The sequence below is a fragment of the Leopardus geoffroyi genome, chromosome E3 (genome assembly GCF_018350155.1).
Source record: "Leopardus geoffroyi isolate Oge1 chromosome E3, O.geoffroyi_Oge1_pat1.0, whole genome shotgun sequence".
Classification (NCBI taxonomy): Eukaryota; Metazoa; Chordata; class Mammalia; order Carnivora; family Felidae; genus Leopardus; species Leopardus geoffroyi.
The window spans coordinates 25,265,714-25,290,488 of record NC_059340.1 but is presented as its reverse complement, the minus strand read 5'-3'; the positions used below and the strand labels follow the sequence as shown (position 1 = coordinate 25,290,488).

Here is a 24,775-nt window from a genome sequence, read left to right as displayed (position 1 = left end):
CCTGTTGGTACTCCAGGGGTATAATGGGAATAGTCACATTGAGTGCCTGAGAAGCACAGCAGAATCATTGGATACTTCCATGCAACTTTGTGATGGGAATTTAGTATATTATAATAGACTTCTGACTGGCCTCCCATACCTATTGTTCTCCTTTCCAGATCTTTTGCATCACTTAGCCAGCATGGTTTATGCCCTTTGATCCTCTTTCTCTATTTGTGCTGACTCAGATATAAGGGAATCATGGATGACCCATACACAGTTATTTACGGAAGTTGAGTGGGGCCATCGGCTTGTTTCTGACCCCATCTCCATCGAAACACAAATTTTGGATAAATTCCATTTATTTTTTATTTGGTTTCAGTGTGGTAGGAGGAAGCATGATGCACAGGTGGGAAGTGTGAGGAGGTCATTGTAGGTGAAGAACAGAGAGAGAAGGGGGAGCTTGGTTTGAGAGGAGAGTGGAAAGGATACAGGGGACAGTAAGGCAGGTGGCCTTATAAATCCACAGATTAGTAATTTTGGTGTTTATCCTGATAGAAAGCATTTTAAGTGTTTTAATGTGTGTGTGTGTGTGTGTGTGTGTGTGTGTGTGTGTACGTACACAATGTTCATATTTGCAGTACATGGGAAAAAACCCATCCTGGGTCAGTGGAATAGAAAGGTTTGGAATGGACAAGAGTGCACATAGAATAGTTAGAAGGTTGCAGAGGTGAGGCTGGGCAAGATGCTGGCAGTTTAGCTAGTGCAAACGTAGTGGAGATGGAGATAAATTGGTGGATATGAGAGAGACCAAGGAGATAAAAATTGACAGGACATGGTAACGCGAGAGAAAAGTATTAAATAGAATGCCTCGGTTTCTGGATAGATTGGGGATGTCATTCACAGAGAGAACTCCAGATGTGAGGCCACCAGGGTAATGCACTAAAAGGAAGGAAAAGGTTGAGAGAAGAATTCAGAGAATTGAGAAGAGTGAAACAGGTTTAAAATAGTTGTTCAAGGAAGGGTAAGTTTCCACGGAAATTCAGCCATAAAGCCCTGGGTGAGTGCCATGGCTGGATCAATCCTCAGACCACTGTAAGAGGACCAAATTTAGGCACAGGAGACCCTGAAACACCCCGAGGAAAAGGGCAAAGTGAGTTTACTTCTTCTTACCAAGGACAATGTGAAGGTTCTTTTTCACCCTCTCAATAAAGAAGTTATACAGAGAAAGAGGAGTGACTTCCATCTTCTCGCCTTCTGTCCTAGCTGCCATTTGCATCTTCTCTACAAGGTCAGCCTTTTCGTCAGCCGGGAAGATGTTGGGCACATCTCCTGTGTTCAGAAGCATGTTGATGTCTTCGACGAATGATTCATCCTTGATCTGGTTATCAGCAAAGAGGAATACGGTACTTTTGGTGGCCACTCCGACCTGCAGCATGATCTTCTTCAGGTCCTCCCGCCAGTCGTGGGTTGAGTAGTTCTTGGTGATCTCGATCTGATAAAGCTCGTATGAGTTCATGAATGTGGACAGTTTGCTGGCACTCTGCCTCCCACTGCCCCCAATGCCCACCAGAAGCAAGTGGCCTTTGTCCTGTTTCAGGACCCTACAGATCCTGGAGATGTGCTCAATGGCAAACCTGAACATGACCAAGGACATGGGGGCCTTGCTGATGTTGTTGAACTCTTCTAGGTAGTACTCCATGACCACTGTGAGCTGTTTCAAGTCAGTGATCTCATCATAGATTTTTGGGTCACTTTCTGGCTTAAAGAAATCTCCAAAGAAGAGGCTACGGATATTATCATCGACAATCTTTCCAGTGGGTGACAGGTGAATGAGGACCTGTGGGAAAGGAAAATCTCAGCCAGGCATTCAGCCAGTGGCCCAACCAAGATGACGGTGTGAGGTACAGAGGGAGGGAACAAGAGATATGAGTGGTTCCTCTGAGCATATTCTCCAAAGTCAGCATTCTTTAATAGTTTTTTAAAAACATAATAGATGGATCTGCTGGTTGTAAAGATTATAATGAAAGGACATTAGAGAAAAAAGCATGAAAGTGAGAGTCAATCTGTTTGCCAAATGGCTAAAATGTTGGTGGTCAGATTGTGAGATCCCAGTGGTAGTTGAAGGATGGCACCATTTTTTCAATAAACTTGCTCCTTCACCAAAGAGAGGTACAGGTGCTACCCCTGATCCCCACTCTGTGGCTAGAGTGGGAATGTTCTAGGTGCTTTCTCTTCCTGATATTAGAACCTGGCAGTGCTACAGCACTTGGCCTCTAGATACAACATGAAACACTCACTATTTTTCTGTGGAGAAACCACAGCTTCTTAAAAATAGAGATACAACTAGACTATGTAAACACATAGGCTTAAAAACAACTTTTCTTACATCAAAAGGGAAAAGAGAAAATATTTACAAATGGGAAACTATGATAGTCTTCTACTTGAAGATCAAGTAGGATGTTGATCAAACCCTAAAAATTTCACAGTTCATTTCTCAACTCACAAATTAATTAACCTTAAAAATGTATTTTAAGTTAATTATAAACAATTACATCAGATCATAAACCACTTTGAATGGATCCAAACGTATATGTTATCAGGGAAGTGAAGCAAAATTGGGCCAAATATAATATCACCAAATCAAGTGACTAGTTGACTCAATCCCATCTCCTGAGATTCAGAGAGCAGAGCTATGAGTCTCCATGAGGAAGGAAACCTGAAATCTGAGACTAACATAGTCAAATATTTGGGGCCATTTCTGAGGCCAAATGCTCAGAGGGTCTGGCTTACCTTCTCCACAGTCTGCTTGAAGCAGTTGGATGTGGTTTCCTTCACCATGTTGAAGAAGACCTGTCTGTCCTCATCGTCGATCAGACGGTCATAGAAGACCCGATAAACCTCATGAATCCAAAGCCGGATAAATTTTTCTATATCCTGAAAATCCAGAGTTAATTATTTGAGTGGTACCTGAGGTGGTAGTTCTTAGTTTCTAAATCCTGGGGTTGACTGAGTATTAAACAAGATAATGCTTATAAAATACTTAGCACAATGCCTAGCATAAATAAAAGCTTAATAAAAGTTAGCAATTACTATTATCACTATTGATTCCATGTAGCCAAGGATATTGCTGAATGAACTGGATAAGAGAAATGATAGTGTCTGACCTGCAGGTGGGTGTGAGGGCAGAGCAGTACCCCTTGGATAACCCGTGAAAAGTCCCGCAGGTTAAAGACGTAATGTGACTTAGAGGGAGTTGGCAAGAAATTCTCCACTGCAGCTTTATAAATTGTCATAGTAGCTTGTACCAGCATCTTTCCATACCTTAGGAGGAAGGGCAAGGCAAATCCATCAAAGAGGGGCTAAAACTGAGGATCCCAGGCCAATATTGTGGAAGACACAGGAATTTCTTACCTTAAGAACATCACGTCAAACCCTTTCCCAAAGTGCCAGTCAGCAATTGAACTGAAAATCTTGGTTAAAATGTCATCCTCAAAGGCGTTGATGGAAACAATATTCAGATGGCGAGTGAATCGTCCTGGAAAACACACAGACTCACACCTACCTCCTGGGCCTTGTGATCCTGGGATATGGAAGAGTAGGTTTTCTTCTGACTTCATGTTCTAGAGCTGTGTTGTCCAATATGGTAACCTCTAACCACATGTGGCTATTTAAACTTAATTAATATTAATATTAAATAACATTAAAAAATAATTTCCTTAGCCTCACTAGCCACATTTCTAACATGTGACTAGTGGCTGTTGTATTGCACAATGCAAATGCAGAACATCTCCATGATTGCAGAAATTCTATTAACAGCACTAATGTTCACGATTGCTTTTAAAAGTGAAGGCAACATGTGATCATTGTAAAATAGTCAATTCAGAAATACTTTTATAGAAAGTGAGCATCATCTTTGGCTTACCTCCATTCTTTCCCCAATTAACCACTATCAATGTGGTATCCTTACATATCTATCTATATTATGCCTGTCTAATGTTAGATATCTATATATTTATGTCTATATATCAGCTTTATTGAGATATAATTTACATACTATCCAATTCAACTACGTATACAATTCAATCATTTCTTAGTATTATAGTTGTGCAGCCAATACCACAATCAATTTTAGAACATTTTAATCACCTCAAAAAGAAATCTTGTAACCATTAGCAGTCACTCCCCATTTTCTTGGAGTCCTTGGCAATGAATAGACTATTTTTCATTTCTCTAAATTTGCCTGCATGTCTTTTTTAAAAAAGCAATTGATTATACAAAATAAAACACAGATACAGAAAACCATACAAAAACAAATATAAAGTTTAGTGGATCATCATAAGATCAATACTCGTACATCTACCATCCAAGTCAAAAAATAAAGCTTTGCTTACCTTCCACAGGTGCCTCTCTGCACATCCTATCTCAATCTTAGCTTTCTGTCTCTTTCCAAAGATTACTATCTTGACTTTTATAGTAATTTGCTTTGCTGTCTTGATTTATGTCTTTTATCACCCAAGTGTTCATTTCTACACAGCACAGTTTAATCTTCCCAATTAAAAAAAAACTTGATTATGTCTGATAAATCTCTTTTAATCCATAGATTCCCCTTATATTTCTTTCATCTTTTGCCAGATGAGTATGAGGGCTGTTTGATGTGTAGCTTCACAGTCAGGATTTTGCTGACTGTATACTCATGGTGAGTTAATTCTGTTCCTCTGTCCTTTGTATTTCATACTAATTTGCAGCTGGATCCAGAGACTTGATCAGAATCAGATTACTTCTCTGACCAGATGGTAGGTGGTGGTATGTGCTTTCATCAGAGACATGATGTCTCTCCTTTTGTGATGATGGTAGCTACTGATGCTCAATTGGCTAGATCTATTAATTTATTGGGGATTGTAAAATGGTGATACTCTGATTCTATCATTTCTTTTTCATTTATTAGTTGGAATATTTTTGTAAAGAGATACTTCCCTCATCTAGGATTTGCTCATACTGTGGTACATTTCATATAAGAAAGTCAAGATAAATGTTTGATTACTTCCATTTATTTATCAGTTTTTAAGATAATAAATTGGTTCCTTACCATCCCGTGAAAATGGCCAATTATCATTTTTATTATAGACTTGTGGATTTAAATATATTTTGATAAATTTCAATCCATTAAAATTGCTATCATTGTTGAAGCTCAAATTTTCCCATCTTTGGCCAGTGAGAGCCTGCTTATGTTGACAACTGAGTCCTTTTGACACGACCGTTTAAACTTTGAGAGCTTTCTCGTTATCTGGTATATCAAGAAGTTACAAGCTCATTTTGTATTTTCTGCCCCAGATATGCAATCAGCCATTTCTCAAGAAGCTCTGGTTTCTTTCAGCAGGAAGTTGGATTTCAAAACAATCTGGGTGGTAGGCATGCTCATTGTTAGCGAGTTGGCTATTATTTCCTAGACCTAGTACATCAATGGACATCATGAGTTATTACTACTGATATTTCTAATTTAGGACTACAGGGTTTTCACTTAATTTCATCTATATTACATCTTGGTATTTCATACTGACACTTCTGATTCTCAAGGACACAAGGGTCAGTAGAAATAAAAAATTCCTGGGTGCCTGGGTAGCACAGTTCGTTAAGCATCCAACTCTTGATCTTGGCTCAGGTCATGATCTCACAGTTCGTGAGTTTGAGCCCCACCTTGGGCTCTGTGCTGATTACATGGAGCCTGCTTGGGGTTCTGTCTCTCCTTCTGTCTGCTCCTCCCTTGCTTGTGCTCTCTCTCTCTCAAAGAAAATAAATTTACTTAAAAAAATAAAATAGAAAATTCCACAATATCTCATTTGTATAATCCTACTTTATACAAATCTCTCAGAATAAGAATATACTACCACTACCAATTATGATAACTGAAAACGATTTGAAACTTTTTGTATTTGTTATCCTCATCCCCCCTCCATTTTCAATTGTTCTGTGTCTACAACACTGGGCCTTACAGCCTTTACATATTATAATCTCTCCCATGTAGTCTTAGTCCAACAAATAACCATATATTTAAAGCTTATGACCAGTTGTGATATCTATTTATTTTCAGTCATTTTGATCATGTGAAACTCATTTTCTAGTAGGTTCCCAAGAAAGTGCCTGTGGAAATAAGTCTGAGTTCTTGCATGCTGATAACAGTTTTCCTTTTATATGTCAAGGTCAGCTTTGCTGGCTATAAAATCCTTGCCTCTCATTTTATTTCCTCGAGTATCTTAAAAATGCTATTTCATTTTCTTGTGGCATAAAGCATTGTGGTAGGATAGTTTTAAGATGATCTAATTTTATTTTTCTTTTAAGTCACGTGCTCTTTTGTGCCTAGATGTCCAAAAGAATTTTTCCTTTTCTATAAAGTCCAGCAATTTTACTAGTGCATGTCTTGGTAGTGGTCATTTTTGAGTCTGTATTCTTAGGTACACAATGTGCCAAATACAATTATCCTGTCCATTTTCCTTATGGAAAATTTTACAGATGAGAAAGCTAAATGCCAGAGGGGAGAGCAAGGTCAAAGAATCTTAAGTCTGGAAATGGTATTAAGATTCTTAAGCAAGGATGTATCCCAGAATTAAATGCAGATCCTTGATGAATCCAGTTACACCGGAAGCAAAATGTATTCCTAAACTGTTGGATGATGGGAGGAACTCTTACTTGTTTTGTTTGTTTGTTTATTATTATTTTGCTTAGGCCACTTTGGGTTAGTTGTTCTATCTCTGGCAATCTGAAGAATTGTAACAAACACAACAGGTGAATCTTTTACCACCCCTGGTTGAGAACCTCTGATCTAGTCTCCCTCCTGGCACCCATGCTGGCCACACTGAACTCTCCTTTTCACAGGAGACTCTCTGTTTCTCCAGGGCTTAGCCAAAAACTTTCACATTCTCTTTCCACATTCATGTCCTATTTCACACAACTTCCAACATGAAGACTTCAAATTCCACTCCCTGGAGCTAGCCCAACCCCCTCTGGCTATAGCCTAAACATACTTTTCTCTACCTTCCATCAGGACAGAGTGTCCTGTACCAACTCTCCATCCATGAAGGTGGTCTGGCTCTGCTGGAGGATGAAGAGGAATGAAGTTTCTTTGTCACGTACCAGTAATGTCATTCCTTCCTCCCCCAGGGGGGCCCATGGCAGTCACAAGCAGCACATCCACGAAGTCCAGCCTGTTTGTGTCCTTCTTGTCAAACCAGTAACCGTGGTCAATCCACTGCCTCAAGAGCTCAATGGGGGGCTGGGCCCCATACACTTCTTTGGCTGGCATGTTGAGGTCATCTGGGGAAAGAAGCCACACATTCTAAGTCTAGGGGAGACAACAGATAACTATTCCCTCCATGGGAGAGGAGTCTCCTCTCCACTAGTTGTCCCCTCTCCACTCCAGGAAGAGCTCAGCCAGTGGACATACTGACCATATGGGAAGAAAATTTCTGGGCTCTCCTGCGTCATTGAGATCTCTGCCCATTGTGACATTAAGGATGCATGGATTGGCATCAACAAACAGGCATTTAATTTTTTCCCATTCCATCAACCACACTATATTGAATGTCTACTATGTGTTAGACACTGTTAATTTCTGGGGATATGATGGTGAGGAAAACAATCATACTCCCAGCCAACAGTGTGTATAATTTTACTGGCAGGTAACAATTGAACCTCAATGGGAGAAAGGTTTTAAGCAAGGGTTTTTGAGGAGCAAAACCAAAATGGCAAGAAAAGATAGTGACTTTCTCAAGGGCAGGGGTTGATTTTCCTCAAAAGCATATTGTGTGACCTAGTCACTGCACATAGAATACACTCAATAGAATAAAAGCCTTTTAATTTTTTTCTAACGAACACTAACTGAATGCCCAGTTTATGTCACATAACATTTTAGTAGTTTTATACACACTATCTCACCTAATCCAAATGATGACTTTATAAGGAAGATAGCATTACCTTTATGTTAGAGGTGAGGACCTGAGGGTCACAGAAGTTAAGTCACAATATGCCTAGGGTTAGAAAGTGAGATTTGAACCTAGATCTGTTTGCTGCAAAGCTTAAATTGTTTCCGGATAGGAGGGTCTGGGTGGCTCAGTCAGTTAAGTGTTGGACTTCGGTTCAGGTCATAATCTTGCAGTCTGTGGGTTCAAACCCCACATCCGGCTCTGTGCTGACAGCTCAGAGCCTGGAGCCTGCCTGGGATTCTGTGTCTCCCTCTCCTTCTGCCCCTCCCCCACTTACTCTCTGTCTCTCTCTCAAAAATAAACTAGCATTAAGACATTTAAAAAATTGTTTCTGTATATGCCATAAAGATAGGAAGAGGGAACAGTCTGGAGGAAAGGGGAGAGGAAGAAAAGAAAAAGAAAACAAAACAAAATTGGATCTCTGCCTTTAAGAAGGTAATGTTAGTGGGTAAGGATATAAATACATGCAATATTCACTATCAATACATGAATTTTAAGGACAGGATATGAGATAACCCAGAAGACTAGGGCATTACTTTTACTAAATGAAAACCCTATGAGTTAGCAGTAAGATAGTGAAAAATATCATGTATTTGGCACCAAGAAATCTGGATTTGGGTTATGGCTCCACAATTTTCTAGATGTCTGACAGAGAATTTAACCTTCTGGAGCCTCAATCTTACTAGTAAAATGATAATGATGGTTAATAACCTCAAAGGGATAATAGGTTCAAACGAAATAAATGAGGAAGTGCTTTGTAAACAGGTAAAATCCTGGGGATATTCAATGTGCTTATTTCAAAATACTTATTTAGCAAATATTAGGTTTCTTCATTTGCTGATAACATTTATCTGACAAAAAAAATGGAATAAGGAGTTTATCACAAAGTGAGTGTTGCTTTTGGAGACCCAAGAGGGTAAATACCCTTCTGGAATGAATTCTCACTACAAGGTAACCTTGCTTGATCCAAAGGCTCATCTTCCTCTCAGGAGAAACTTGGAGGTTACCTCAGGGCAAAAAGGCCTAGACTATAACTTACTTACTGAAAATATGACATATAGCACTTAATCAACAAATACTTGGTAATGAAAGAAGGAAAGGAAAGTCAAAATTAAACATGGGAGAGTGGGAGGGAAGGGGGAGGGATAAAAATGGGAGGAAGGAGGGAAGGAAGGACAGAAAGAAGGATGGAGAAGAAAAAGGGAGGGAAGGAACACTACATTAACCAGAAATATATTATGTCTCAGAGAGAGTAAAAGAATTGTACATTGGCCCTACAAAGGGAAGTTCTGGTTTGCTGCAGCACAGAAGCATCTGGTTATGTTTAGATTCAGGTCAATGACTTACCCACAAATACCACTGCTTTCTTCCCTATGGGAGGCCCAAAAAGACCTTTCCGCCGTCGATCCAGCTTGGACATGATGATATCTTGAGTTTGACTGGCTGAGGTTCTGGCAGAGAAATTGATGCAGTTGGGCAGGTAGGTGCTTTTGGGAAGGTGGAGAAGGAAATTGTTGGTAATGGCTGATTTGCCAGTGCCTGTGGGCCCCACAAATAGCATTGGAATTTCATGGTCCAGGTATGTTTTCAAGAAGAAAGACTGCCTGGCTGTCTCCATTGTGGAGATGATGAGTTCTGAGACCTGTACCGCAAAGATATGGAACAGTCTTATTACTGGGCCAAAGATGCTGGGTTTGGCATTCAGGATACTTACTATCCATTCAGCTCCATCCCTTACTACCTTTATGACTTCAAGTGCGTATTTAACCTCGCCAAGGGCCTCTGTTTCTTCACCTTTTAAATGCGATAATAATGGCATCCAGTTCACTGACATGCTTTGAGGATTAAAATGAGATCATACATGTCAAAATGGGCATTATTGGCACTGTTTTGTAGATGAGGAAACTGAGGTCCAGACCTTTTTGGACCTTGCCCAAGGTCCAACTTGGGCAACTTGCCCAAGTAATACAACTTGCAACTTGCCCAAGTAATACAACAAGTAAGTGGAAATACAAGGACTTGCATTCTAGCTTGTCTGATTCCAAAGTCTATATTCTTAACCACTGAACTATCAAGGAATAAACACCAATTACACTAATGATCAGTTTATAGTTGTTGCCCTCTGAGATCATTGCTCTGAACCAACCTGTCTGCCTTGCCCCAGGCAAGGAAGGTCCACCTCCCATATGTCATCTTCCATACTGCTCGGCTCAGGAGGGTGGGTTGTGACACTTAGCCCCCTTCCCTGCACTCACTCCTGTTCTGCCTTTTTCCAACACTTGGATCCTTGGTTCTAGGACCCACCCCCACTTAACCCTTTTTCCAATATGGGGATTACAACACTCTTCCTGGTATTCAAACCCCAACTGGACTCTAAGGGCTTGGTTTGGAGTCATGGACTCCCTATTACTTTGAGTAGAATACCTTACCTTAGCTTGGCTTCTTTGAGCCTGAACACTGTCATTGGCCATTTGGTCACATTTGGTCCTTCCATGGGGACAGAGGAAGGGACTGGAAGATGTATATCATATGCTGACATCTCCTTATGTTTAGGCTGGAAGGGGCTAGTGAACATGGAGCCAGTGTGTTGCACAACTCCAGAAAGTACCATTCCTACTGTGTTTTATGTAAATGGTGCCACTAAAGCAAAGCTAGACCACGATGCCAATGGCACCAAGTGAGTCTGTGCAACAAGGCAGACCTGTAAATATCGGCAGAAAAAGGCTGGGCTTCTTTTGGTAAGTAATTTGCTCAAAGGAAAAGGGACAAGGCAAGGGAATTGAAGTATAGAGGAAGAGCATTAATAGGTGTTGAGCTTTGGAGGCTTTGCCTATATTATCCCCTGCAGTTTTCCCAGTAACCCTCTGAGGCTGGAAGATTACTGGCTCATTTGTCCAAAGCCATGTGGCCAGTAAGTGGTGCTGAATACAGGGCCAGGTGAAAAATGCTTATTTTTCTATCAAGATGGAATTTAAAGCAAATTGGCTTTCAGAGATTTTTATTTTCAAAGACCACAACACTTTGACAAGGGGAAAATTTTCAGCACAACTTAAAATCTTCTCTGCATAGGACTCTCTTATTTGTATGAATTCAGTGTGATTTCAACCCCCCCTGGAGGTTCAGGTGACTAAGCTCTTTAAGAAGAATTAAAGTTTTGGACCTCCATGCTCAGGGCTTCTGCACAACACTCAGCCCCCAGAGTGTGCCCAAAATTCAGCACACATCCACCTCTGCTTATCACACCATCTTCAGGAGCAGCTGTCACCCTGCTGGCTGCCTGACTTGACTGTCAATATTCCCACTTTTCTATACATTGTCCACCACTCCATCTGGGGCCTGAATGATCTGCAACCACCCCTAGAAAGGTAAAGTATGTTCACTAGAAACTACTAATAGAGGCAAATTTTCTACAAGGAGAAGTTGCAGCTGAGAGAAACAGCTAGACCTGTTTTTCTGGGAATTCTGATCAAGGAAATCTTTCTCTGGGAATTTTGAAGAAAAGACAATGATCCTTTTTGGCTGAGATGTCTGAGAGGTAAGACTGATGACCACCCAGCATTGGACTGATGACCGCCCAGCATTGATAACTGACCACATGACAATGATAATAATCAAAATAGCAATCAACATGGACCTAGCACATGATGTGTGCCATGTGTTCAGGTATATTACCTTCAATTCTCTCAAACATCCTTCAAGTATTTTTTTTGCTATTGTGTAGCTGAGTAAACTGAGGCAGAGAGTGTGAGGGCCGAGTAAGGAATCTGTGCCTCTAATTCTAAAGTCCAAGCTTTTGAAGGCTGATCCAGCTCATGTTTGAAACTTTTTCTAAAGAAAGTTCTTAAAAATGCTAATAAAGAGTTGACGTTAATTCCTCCACCTTGGAGAAAGTTCAGGTCATTTTAGAAACCAAAGTTCCATGACAAATACCTCTCTTTTACCTTGGCATTAGCTGGGATATTTTCCTCTTCTTTAGTAATATACTCTGTCCATGTGTACCAATGTCCACTACCTTCCTTGAGGAAATAAAAATCATAGATGCTCCCTGGATTCAAAGAAACAAAACAGGTCATTAGCACCCTAGGGGTTTACATTTCATATCTGAGGTGTTTAACCACCTCAGTTATAGACATCTGAAAATGTGTATCTACCAGTATTAGCCAAGCTGTGGCTAATACTTACACATTTAAAAAAAATTTTTTTTTTAATTTAAAATTTTTTAAATTAAAAAAAATTTTTTTTTTAATTTAAAATTTTTTTAATTAAAAAAAATTTTTTTTTAATTTAAAATTTTTTAAATTAAAAAAAATTTTTTTAACGTTTATTTGTTTGAGAGACAGAGAGACAGAGCATGAGGATGGGAGGGGCAGAGATAGGAGGAGACACGGAATCTGAAGCAGGCTCCAGGCTCTGAGCTGTTAGCACAGAGCCCAATGCAGGGCTCGAACTCACAAACCGCGAGATCATGACCTGAGCCAAAGTTGGACGCTTAACCGAGTGAGCCACCCAGGCGCCCCATAAAACTTACACATTAATGGTAACTGTATAAATTGGAAAAATATCTTTTAGAGAGTAATGACTCTACAGTTTGCATAAAAAATGATAGGTACTAATTATATAAATAATTATTTTAATATGTAAAATGGGAAGTACTGAAAAGGACAATAAAAAGAGGCAATAAATCAGATCTCACATCCAGAAATAGCTTTTTAAAAATTTTTTAAAAAAAATATTTATTTTTGAGAGAGAGAGAGAGACAGAGCGTGAGCAGGGGCAGGGGAGGGGCAGAGAGAGAGGTAGAGACACAGAACTCAAGGTGGGCTCCAGGCAGCACAGAGCCCAACAGGGCTTGAAATCACGAACTGTGAGATCATGACCTGAGCTGAAGTTGGATGTTTAACCAACTGAGCCACCCAGGCGTCCCTCTAGAAATAACTTTTGATGGCAATCCTTCTAGCTTTCTCTTTAGACACACAAACACATTGAACATGGAAGGACAGATGAAAGGATTTGATAAGAATAAGATCATTTGACATTATATATTATACTATGATATATAATTATATGTGATATATTAATATAGAATTATATATTCTATTAATGTATACCATATATTATATACTTACATATCACATATATTATATGTATCACATATATGTTATATATATCATCTATTATACTATTTTAAAATAAAGATGTTAAATTTCTTTTTTTTTAATGTTTATTTATCTTGAGAGAGAGCAAGCAGGGGAGGAGCAGAGAGAGAGGGAGAGAGAATCTCAAGCAGGCTCCGTGCTGTCATCGCAGAGCTGAATGAGCGGCTTGATCTCACATATAGTGAGAGTGTGACCTGAGCCAAAATCAAGAGTTGGACACTTAACCAACTCCCTTTCCTTTCCATTCTCCTTTGTTTGTGTGGAGTCTTTTGTAGCAAATCCTGACATTATATTTCATTTGTAAATACATGTGACTCAATGTTAGACCAATTTCCCTGATTCATTCATAAGCTATGAGGTGATTAACTCACTTTTCCTTCCATCTCCTCTCCTCTGACTCCTTTTGTTGTTGATGATGACCATAATTCTCCCATTCCTTAGTCTTAGGTCTAGTTTCAATAGATTCATTGCTCAAATTCATGGCTTCTAACACAGCCCATTTAAAAGCTCTTTGTTTTGATTGATCTGTTAGTCAGAAAATTTATTTTCTTTCCTTTTTTTTTTTTTTTTTCCCCCAAGAAGGGACTTATGGTGCTTCATTCTCTCAGCTCTTGCAAGTTTGGGAGTATCTGCCAACTGATTTTGTTTTTGAACAATGACTTGGCTGAGAGTGATATTCTCAGGTCACATTTTCTTTCCCTCAGACTTCTGACTGTTCTCTTATGTTTCTCTGTATACTAAGTTGCTGTGTGGAAATCTGAGGTCCATCAGATATTTCCCTCTTCACTGACTTTTTTTCCTTATCTATATGTATCATGTAATTTCTTTTATTTGTAAATTTAATAATTTAATCAGGCTATATCTTTTGGTCAATTATTCTTTATCACTTTTTCTTGAAACATGGCATACTCATAATCTGTAGAAACAGTTGTTCATTTGAGGAACAATTTCTCATTTATATCTTTTTAAAATTTTTTATTTTATTTTTTATTATATACATAGAAGAGTAAGTGGGGGAGAGGGGCAGAGGGACAGAGAGAGAGAATCCAGGCAGGATCCATGCTCAGCAGAGTCGGATGTGGGGCTCGATCCCACAACTCTGGGATCATGACCTGAGCTGAAATCAAGAATCAGACACTCAATTGACTGAGCCACCCAGAAACCCCTCCTCTCATATATACCTTTGTATATATTATCTATACTATTTACTGGGTTACCCACTTAAGGAATCAGCATGGTTTGGCCTCTATATCAATCATATTGATAATTGCTTTAATGTATTTGGGTTTTTTTTCTTCTATAGTAGGTGTAGTTCTCTCAAACCTCCCCTCTAAGCCATTTATGAGATACCTAGATTTATACATTTTATTTCTTGCTGTTCCTAATGTATTTATTAGACCACTAATGGTACTGTCTCATTGTCAGTTTGTTTTGTGGTTTTTCAATCCCTCTTTTCCTCTAATTCTGTGATTTTTTCACCTCATTTACAAACTTCTAAAAGATAGCTTTACTAAAAATGTATATGTGATGTACTAATATTCATAGTTGTGCAACTACACTATAACCAATTTTAAGACATTTCATTACATGAAAAAGAAACCCCATATCTCCTAGTTGTTACCCCCCATTTCCCCCTCCTACTCTCAGCACTAGGCAACCACTAATCTACTGTCTCTACAGATTTGTGTATTCCAGATGTTTCATGTAAATGAAATCACACAATATGTGTTCTTTTGTAGCTGTCTTCTTTTACTCATTATGATTTATATATATTTTTAAGTTTATTAATTTATTTTAAGAGAGAGAACGCATGCACGAATTGGGGAGGAGCAAAGAAAGAGAGGGAGAGAGAGAATCCTAAGCAGGCTTGGTGATGTCAGCGTAAAGCTGGATGCAGGGACCATGAGATCAAGAGTTGGATGCTTAACCAACTGAGCCATCCAGGCATCCGGGAGCATGATATTTTTAAGGTTCATCCATGTTGTAGCATGTATTATTACTTCAATTTTTTAAATTATTGAGTAATATTCCATTATATGGATATTTTTATTTATTCATTTATCTATTGATGGACACTTGGATTGTTTCTACTTTTTGGCCTTTATGAATAACGCTGCTATGAACATTTGTGTAGAAGTTTGTGGGTAGACATGTTTTTGTTTCTCCTGGGCATAGAACTAGGAATAGAATTGCTGGGTCATATGGCAACTCTATGTTTAAGTTTTGGGGAACTGTCAAATACTGTTTTCCAACTCTGCTGTGCCATTTAACATTTCCATTATGTATGTAAGGGTTCCAGTTTTCCCATGTTCTCACCAACACTTGTTGTTTTCTTTTTTATTATTCTCATCCTAGTTGTGAAGTGGTATCTCATTGTGCTTCTGATTTGCATTTCCTGATGGCTAACAATGTTGTCACATGTTTATTGACTCTTTGTGTATCTTCTTTGGAGAAATGTCTATTCAGTTACTTTGCCCATTTTTTAGTAGGGTTATCTTTTTATTATGTTGTAGTACCTCTTTATATATTCCAGATAGAAATCCCTTATCATACATAGGATTGTAAAAAGGCTTCACCCATTTTGTGGGTTGTCTTTTCACTTTCTTGGCATTGTCCTTTGAAGCACAAAAGTTTTTAATTTTGATTAAGTCCAGTTTACCTATTTGTTGTTATTGTTATTGCCTGTGCTTTTGGTGTCCTAAGAAACCATTGTCTAGTCCAAGGTCATGAAGATTTGCACCTATTTTTTCTTTAGTAATTTTACAAGTTTTAATTCTTAAATTTAGGACTTTCATTCATGTTGAGTTAATTTTTGACTATGGTGCAAAGTAGAGGTCCAAATTCATTATTTTATGACAAATATTCACCTGTCCCAGCACCATTTGTTGAAAAGATTATTCTTTCTCCATTTAATTATCTTGGTACCCTTGCCAAAAAGCAAGTTACCATAAATGTGAGGGGCTTGTTTCTGAACTCTCAATTACATTCCACTGAGCTAAATATCTATCCTTTTGCCAGTACCACATGTTCGTCTATGAACTTTTTAAGAAATTAAATTGTTATAACTAAGTTCTTTCAACAGAAATATTTTATGTTTCTTAGGTAATTTTTCTTTTAGATTCATTCAGTCTGTCTGCCTCTCTCTCTCTCTCTCTCTCTCATGTTTGCAATTTCCATGCCATTCTTGCTCTGTTACAATCAGGTAAGTTCTTGACATCTTTCCTAATGTTATCTGAAGCCAGTTTATCTCCTCCACTTTCCTGACCACAATTCAAGGATTAGTGAGTGGCTTTCTTTTTTGTAGCATGAGGTTACATGGACCGGGTAAAAGAAAATTCTCAATTGCCCCTGCTAGGAAACCTGGGCTCTACACTCTCTACAATTTGGCCAAGGTTCCTGAACTATGGTGCCACTCCCATCCCAGCTAGCAAAATGTCCCACATTCCTGTATCATCATCTCACAACCCTGATGCAGCATAGACTGTGGAAGGTGCAAATCCTCGTAGTTTCTCCCACTTGTATTAAGATTCTACAGAAGCATGCAGGTGCTTCATGCCCAAGGATTTCTCATAGACATTCTTTGCATCTGCAGGCCACTGTAATCCACTTCTCTCCACAGGGGAGATTACCAGCGAGAACTCTCAGAATTTTGTCAACTCACCACCTTTCCTCCCAAAACCACTCTTAGGAGGACAGGGGGGTGGTGGGGTCTAGGTTGGAAGATGCAGCATGCCAGATCTTAGTTTTATTTTTCCTGTCCATCACTTCTTAATGTTTATAGACAGAATCAAGATGGAACATTTTCTATAATTATTGCTGGGATATTTTTAGGCTTAATTTTGTTGTTGTTTTTGTTCATTTCACTAGGTATTAAAGGAGGGAGCTCTGTTATCCTACACCCCTCTGCAGCTTTACCTAGAAGTTAATCTAGCAAAACACTTTTAGAAAGCAATCTGGCATTATGCTTACAGAGCTACAAAAATGTTCTGTAGTCTAAGCCAGAAATCCCACTTCTGGGAATTTATCATAAGGAAATAATTCAGAATGAAAATAATCTCTATACATGGCTATGCAGCACCATCTGTGATAGCAAAAATTTGGAAATAATTTACATGTCTCACATTAGGAGACCAGTCAAAATTATGTCTTATGAGATGAATGGAATATTTTGCAAAAACTAAGTATCAACATATCAAATTGCTTTCAAAAAGCAATGACAGATGAAAATAGAATAAAAAATAGAACATATGTCATTATGCTAAAGAGGTAAAGAGATGAAATCAGGTAGACAAAACAGAGAAAAGTTTTTCTGACATACTTGGGACAGGGTGGTATGAACAAAGAGATATTTTTTGGTCGTTTTTAAAAAATAGAACTGAATTGTTTTACAACAAAAAAGGAGACACTAAAAGCATGATTCAGAAAAGCATTTGTCTCCCTTCCCTGGATGTTATGATTCAATAGAGCTAGTTTGTTGCTTGACACAGGAAGATTAAGGCCAAAGAGAAAAGCCTCAAGTGAGTAAAAGTAGATTTGCTAAGCGATGTGACCTTGGCCAAGGTTACCATTTGTACACCTGTAAAATGGGCCTGATTTTATGTGAAGCTCAGAGAGTCACTGTAGAGGGTAAATGAGAGATATATGTGTCAAACATGTAGCATAGCTCTGAGCATACAGGCACTGAGAAGATTCAGCTCTAGGTCTCTGGTTCTTATCAGAGTAATGGCTCTTGTTCACTCTGCACTGTGATTTTAATTCAAACTCTGTTCCAAGTACAAGGGAAGAAAAGGAGAGAATAGTAGAAATCCAGGAAGGCATATTCTGTCTCTATTACCTCTGACCTCCCTCCCCTCCCCCCACTTCACCCTGTGTTCTTCTCCAGCACTTGGGAGAATAAGGTTAACTTTTTAAAAAAATTTTTATGTTTATTTATTTTTGAAAGAGAGAGAGACAGAAAGAGACAGAGCATGAGCAGGGAATGGGCAGAGAGAGAGGGAGACCAGAATCTGAAGCAGGCTCCAGGCTGTGAGCTATCAGCACAGAGCCTGATGTGGGGCTCGAATCCACAAAGTGTGAGATCGTGACCTGAGCCAAAGTCAGACGCTCAACGAACTGAGCCACCCAGGCACTCCAATAAGGTAAACTTTTCAACAAAGGAGTGAGATTTCAAAGGGCACACACTGATGAATGAATAAAGAAGATGTGAGATACACACACACACACTCACACAGAAACACACACAATGGAATACTACTCAGTGATCAAAAAGAATGAAATCTTGACATTTGCAACGTGGATGGAACTAGAGTGTATTATGCTAAATGAAATGTCAGTCAGAGAAAGACAAAATACCATGTAATTTCACTCATATGTGGAATTTAAGAAACATAACAGATAGGGGCGCCTGGTGGCTCAGTTGGTTAACCGTCTGACTTCGGCTCAGGTCATGATTTCATGGTTCACAGGTTTGAGCCCCTCATCGGGCTCTGTGCTGAGAACTCAGAGCCTGGAGCCTGCTTCAGATTCTGTGTCTCCCTCTCTCTCTGCCCCTTCGCCGGTTGTGCTCTATCTCTCTGACTCAAAAAAATATATATTTAAAAGAAACACAACAGATAAACATAGGGGAAGGGAAGGAAAAAATAAGATAAAAACATAGAGGGAGGCAAACCCTCAGAGACTCTTAAATACAGAGAATGAATTGAGGGTTGCTGGAGGTGAGGTGGGTGGGGGGATGGACTAAATGGGTGATGGGTGTTAACAAGGGCATTTGTTGGGTTAACGAGCACTGGGGGTTATATGTAAGTGATGAATCACTAGGTTCAACTCCTGAAACCAATACCACACTGTATGTTAACTAACTTGAATTTAAATAAATAAATTAAAAAAAGATAAAGGGCATACAGTGAATAGATGAATAGATGGATAAATAAATCTCTTAGTTGACAAACAAGGATACGTGTCAGATGATGTGAACCCAACCCTGAGAGAATCCCTCAAAGGTCTGTTTGCTTTCCTTAACGTATGCTCCCTAGTGTAGTTCCTCCATCATTTATCTCAGAAGTCTACTTATCCCACAGTTCCTGAATGTGAAAATCCCAGAACACAATGTCCCATAAGGTCAGGGAAGCCTCCCTGGAGGTCTTACCATGAGAATTTTAACCTTGGCTCCTTGTGGAAAGGCTAGAAAGGCATTTAAAGCTTTTTAAGGTGGTAATAAGAATGTATACTCAAAGCTAGACACAAGAGGTCACATACTCCATGATTTCATGCATATGAAATACCAGGAAAAGGCAAATATATAGACAGCAGGTCAGTGTTTGCCTGGGACTGAAGATGGGAACAGGGATTAATTGGAAATGGGCCTGAAGGATCTTACCAGAGGGATGAAAATGTTCTGAAATTGGATTATGGTGACAGTTGCACAACTATGCAAATTTACTAAAAGCCACTGATTTGTACACTTACATGGGATAATTTTATGGTATGTAAATTATACCTCCATAAAGTTGTTATATATAAAAAAGCATACTTAGTACTTAAAACATGTCTTTGATTCAAATGGGTTCTGGCTAGGCACTTTGAAATTTCACACTAAAATACTTATTAAGCCAAAAAGAAAAAGAAGTGGAATGATGTCATTGAAAATAAAGACTGAAAAAAAAAATCTGAGCAGCATCTTCAGCTGGAATAAGAAATCTTACCTCAAGAGATTTCATGAGGGGGGCGCCTGGGTGGCTCAGTCGGTTAGGCGTCTGACTTTGGCTCAGGTCATGATCGCACGGTTCGTGGGTTCGAGCTCCATGTCAGGCTCTGTGCTGACAGCTCGGAGCCTGGAGCCTGCTTCAAATTCTGTGTCTCCCTCTCTCTCTGCCCTTCCCTCACTCATGCTCTCTCTCAAAAATAAATAAATGTTACAAAAAAATTTTTTAAAAAGAGATTTCATGAGGAAAGGCAATAAAGGCCACTAGGATGCAGAGACTCAGGTTCCATCCCACACAGAAAATTGTGTAGCTGTTCCTTTGCCCTACCAGGTATTAATCCAGGAGTACTGTCTCATTTTCTCCTTATCCTTGCCTCTTATTTTTTTCTTTTAATTTTTAAATATTTATTTATTTTTGAGACAAAGAGAGCAAGAGAGAGAGAGAGCAGGAGCATGAGTGGGGGAGCTTGAACCCACGGACTGCGAGATCATGACCTGAGCCGAAGTCGGACACTTAACCGACTGAGCCACCCAGGTGCCCCATATAGCTGAGAAGTGCAGTAGGGTCCCAGACCATATGAGTAAGGAGGAGTCAGTCAGAACACCTTAAATTCAGTGAGATACGGTCTTCCAGAGTAAAGAGCCACAAATGCCCCTCTGTTGAGAAACTTCCCTTTTCTAGAATGTTCAGAGATGAAACAAATAGAAAAGGCTGCCTCCAACAGATGGCATTAGTTGATCATATGTGGTCATTGGATCTTGGCCATCCTATTGCTTCTTAGTCTAGAGCAGAGTTTATAGCATTTAGGTTTATTTTAAAAGTGTTATATGAATATTATTCACCCTGATCATGTCCAAAAGCTGTGACAATTTGGAAAACTAGCAGAAAGAGAGATGTGGGATTACCATGAAGAAAAAGTAAAGCTTAACTTCCCATGGACAGGTTTGCAATGATCACTTGCAAGGTGTCATTTTAGTCTTATGAATGGTCTTTTCAGAACCAAATTGGCTTTTAAGTAAAGTAGGTGCTGCAAAAGAAGATAGACAAAGAAGCCGTATATGTGGAATTTTTGTTTTAAATAGCACATCAGTTGAGTAGGGTGTGGAGGGAGGACACATGCCATCACAGTAGATAGGAGATGTTATAGGGCAAAGTTACCTAGAAACTGAGTGGGAGTTTATATATATATATATATATATATATATATATATATATATATATATATATATATATATACATCACTAGCCTGCTAGCTGCCGAAGGAAAGGAAAGATGTTGACACAAAGTGGGCCAAGAGTGGGGTCAAGGGAACTTCATGAACCATCTTTGTTGACACAAAGCATGAACAGACTGATCTGGAAGGATAGAGGAAGCAGAAAACAGCATACGGAAACTGTGAAAAAATACTGCAATATAAAGGAATATAATATGGAGATTATACTTCAAGAGTATATCCTTGAACCTTGTTTAATGCAAGACTCAAAACCAAATTTCAGGAAACTGTTTGGAATCCTAAATAGACTACAAAAAGATGATGATGATGATGATGATTGCTACCATTTTTTTAATTTGATTTTTTATTTTTTTAAATTTACATCCAAATTAGTTATCATAGAGTGCAACAATGATTTCAGGAGTATATTCCTTAGTGTCCCTTACCCATTTAGTCCTTCCCCCCTCCTACAACCCCTCCAGTAACCCTCAGTTTGTTCTCCATACTTATGAGTCTCTTCTGTTTCATCCCCCTCCCTGTTTTTATATTATTTTTGTTTCCCTTCCCTTATGTTCATCTGTTTTGTTTCTTAAAGTCCTCATATGAGTGAAGTCATATGATTTTTGTCTTTCTCTAATTTAATTTAGCATAATACCCTCCAGTTCCATCCACGTAGTTGCAAATGGCAAGATTTCATTCTTTTTGATTGCTGAGTAATACTCCATTGTGCATATATACCACATTTTCTTTATCCATTCATCCACCGATGGACATTTGGGCTCTTTCCATACTTTGGCTATTGTTGATAGTGCTGCTATAAACACGGGGGTGCATGCGTCCCTTCAAAACAGCACACCTGTATCCCTTGGATAAATGCCTAGTAGTGCAATTGCTGGGTTGTAGAGTAGTTCTATTTTTAGTTTTTTGAGGAACCTCCATACTGTTTTCCAGAGTGGCTACACCTGCTTGCATTCCCACCAACAATGCAAAAGAGATCCTCTTTCTCCACATCCTCGCCAACATCTGTTGTTGCCTGAATTGTTAATGTGAGCCATTCTGACACGTGTAAGGTGGTATCTCATTGTGGTTTTGATTTGTATTTCCCTGATGATGAGTGATATTGAACATTTTTCATGGTCAGTTGGCCATCTGCACGTCTTCTTTGGAGAAGTGTCTATTCATGTCTTTTGCCCATTTCTTCACTGGATGATTTGTTTTTTGGGTGTTGAGTTTGATAAGTTCTTTATAGATTTTGGATACTAACCCTTTATCTGACATGTCACTTGCAAATATTTTCTCCCATTCTGTCGGTTGCCTTTGAGTTTTGCTGATTGTTTCCTTCACTGTGCAGAAGCTTTTTATTTTGATGAGGTCCCAGTAGTTCATTTTTGCTTTTGTTTCCCTTGCCTCCAGAGACGTGTTGAGTAAGAAGTTGCTGTGGGCAAGATCAAAGAGGTTTTTGCCTGCTTTCTCCTCAAGGATTTTGATGGCTTCCTGTTTTACATTTAGGTCTTTCTTGCACGTTAAGTTTATTTTTGTGTATGGTGTAAGACAGTGGTCCAGGTTCATTCTTCTGCATGTTGCTGTCTAGTTTTCCTAGCATCACTTGCTGAAGAGACTGTGTTTATTCCATTGGATATTCTTTCCTGTTTTGTCAAAGATTAGTTGGCCATCTGTTTGTGGGTCCATTTCTGGGTTCTCTATTCTGTTCCATTGATCTGAGTGTCTGTTCTTGTGCCAGTACCATACTATCTTGATGATTACAGCTTTGTAGTATAGCTTGAAGTCTGGGATTGTGACGCCACCTCCTTTGGTTTTCTTTTTCAAGATTGCTTTGGCTATTTGAAGTCTTTTCTGGTTGATTGCTATCATTTTAATGAAACAGGAAAGAAAGCCGTAAGGAGAAAACAGGCTAAGATAAAAAGGCCACATGAGATAAAAAAAGGAAGATGGATGAACTAATAGAATGATGGTGACAATGATAAGACAGCAATAAAAATTGCTGATATTTAACATCTTCTATATACCATGCTTTTATTCTAAATGTGTTTACATGTATTAACTCATTTAATTCTTGTAAGAACACCATGACTGCATACTGTTATTACATGCAGGGGGAAGGGGCAGAGAGAGAGGGAGAGTGAGAGAGTGAGAATCCCAAACAGGCTCCATGATGTCAGCACAGAGCCTCATATGGGGCTTGAACTCATGAACCCATGAGCCATGAGATCATGACCTGAGCCGAAACCAAGAGTTGGATGCTTAAGTGACAGCCACCCTGGTGCCCTGTCCCCATTTTATAAATGAGGAGACTGAGAGGGGATAAGGAGCTTCCTCACTACTAAGTATTGAAGGCAGGATTCAAGCCCTGACAATGTGACTTGTTTTTAATCATTACACTAAGAAAGGATCATAAGGAAACAATAGGTAACAACAGCAGAACCAACACCATGCAAGGCACTAAAAGCATAACTGAAGTTGTGGGTGACATATTAAAATGAAAAAAAAAACTATCTTAAAAAGGCAAAAACTCAAAAATAAGGAAAGAGATGATAGATATGGAAGCCAGACAATAAAAATTTCCCTCGATGATGGAAAGGCCTCATCACATTCCAGGGAAAATAGACAAAAGGAGACATACATCTAGATATAGTATGTTAAAAAACAAAACAAAACCCTACAGTAGAATATTAAAAAAAGAACACAAACCATTCAGAACATAGGTGAAACAAACAGTTGCTTTATACATATATATATATAATATAATTAATTAATTATATGATTAATATAATCTTAATAGTTATCAATTATAATCTAATTATATTAATAATTATATAATCTAATAATTATAAAATACTATATAATCTAATTTCAATTTCTTCTCTTTTTAATTGTGAGATTTAATTATATATAATTAATTATCAATTATTATTTATTATAAATGATAATTTAGAATATAATTTATATTACATTATAAGTATATGTATTTATTATATTGATAATAATAATTAATTAGTAATAAATTACATATAACATATAATTAATAATTAATTATATATATAATTCAATCTCACAGTTAAAAAGAGAAGAAATTAAAACTAGATACTATTTTCGTACTACAAATGTGAAAAGAACACCAAAATACATAAGGCAAAACTGATAGAATTGCAAAAATTAATAGAAAAATCCAATTATTATAGTTGGAGACTTCAGTACCCCTCTATCAGCAATTGACATTGGGTAGAAAATGAGTGAGGATATAGTTAAACTAAACAGCACCTTCACCATCAATTGGACCTCACTGACATTTATAGATTACTTCAACAACAGCAGAATACATCCTTTTCGAGCTCACATGGAACATTCTCCTAGAGAGACCACATTCTGGGCCATAAAACACACCTTAAAATTTTTAAAGAGTAGAAATCATACAGTGTATACTCTCAGTCCACAATGCAATTAGACTAGAAATCAGTAACAAAAAGATAGCTGGAAAACCCCCAAATACTTGAAGATTAAGAAAAAGACTTCTAGGGGTGCCTGGGTGGCTCAGTCATTAAGCATCTGACTGGCTCAGGCCATGATCTCATGGTTTATGAGTTTGAGTCCCACGTTGGGTGAGCACAAGCCCCGCTTCGGGTGAGCCCCACTTCTCTCTCTCTTTGCCTCTCTGGGATTCTCTTTCTCTCTCTGCCCCTTGCTTGCGTGCCCTCTCTTTCTTCTTCTCAAAAAGAAAGAACAAATGAA

At 38.6% G+C, this 24,775-nt stretch overlaps 1 protein-coding gene across 2 annotated transcripts in view; it reads right to left on the bottom strand.

Moving 5' to 3' along the window:
- The window catches only part of DNAH3 (dynein axonemal heavy chain 3), a 169,565-nt gene that overhangs the window by 38,743 nt on the left and 106,047 nt on the right, over positions 1–24,775 (bottom strand). For both annotated transcript variants that reach the window (XR_006708093.1, XM_045460406.1), the window contains exons 42-48: positions 11,900–12,003; positions 9,306–9,600; positions 7,111–7,290; positions 3,394–3,517; positions 3,147–3,303; positions 2,773–2,916; positions 1,153–1,819 (exon numbers count right to left, since the gene is read on the bottom strand). Coding sequence is in view for 1 of the 2 variants with exons in the window: in XM_045460406.1 (XP_045316362.1) it covers positions 1,153–1,819; positions 2,773–2,916; positions 3,147–3,303; positions 3,394–3,517; positions 7,111–7,290; positions 9,306–9,600; positions 11,900–12,003 (1,671 nt within the window). In the remaining variant the exon portion in view is untranslated. The remainder of the gene's footprint in view (positions 1–1,152; positions 1,820–2,772; positions 2,917–3,146; positions 3,304–3,393; positions 3,518–7,110; positions 7,291–9,305; positions 9,601–11,899; positions 12,004–24,775) is intronic.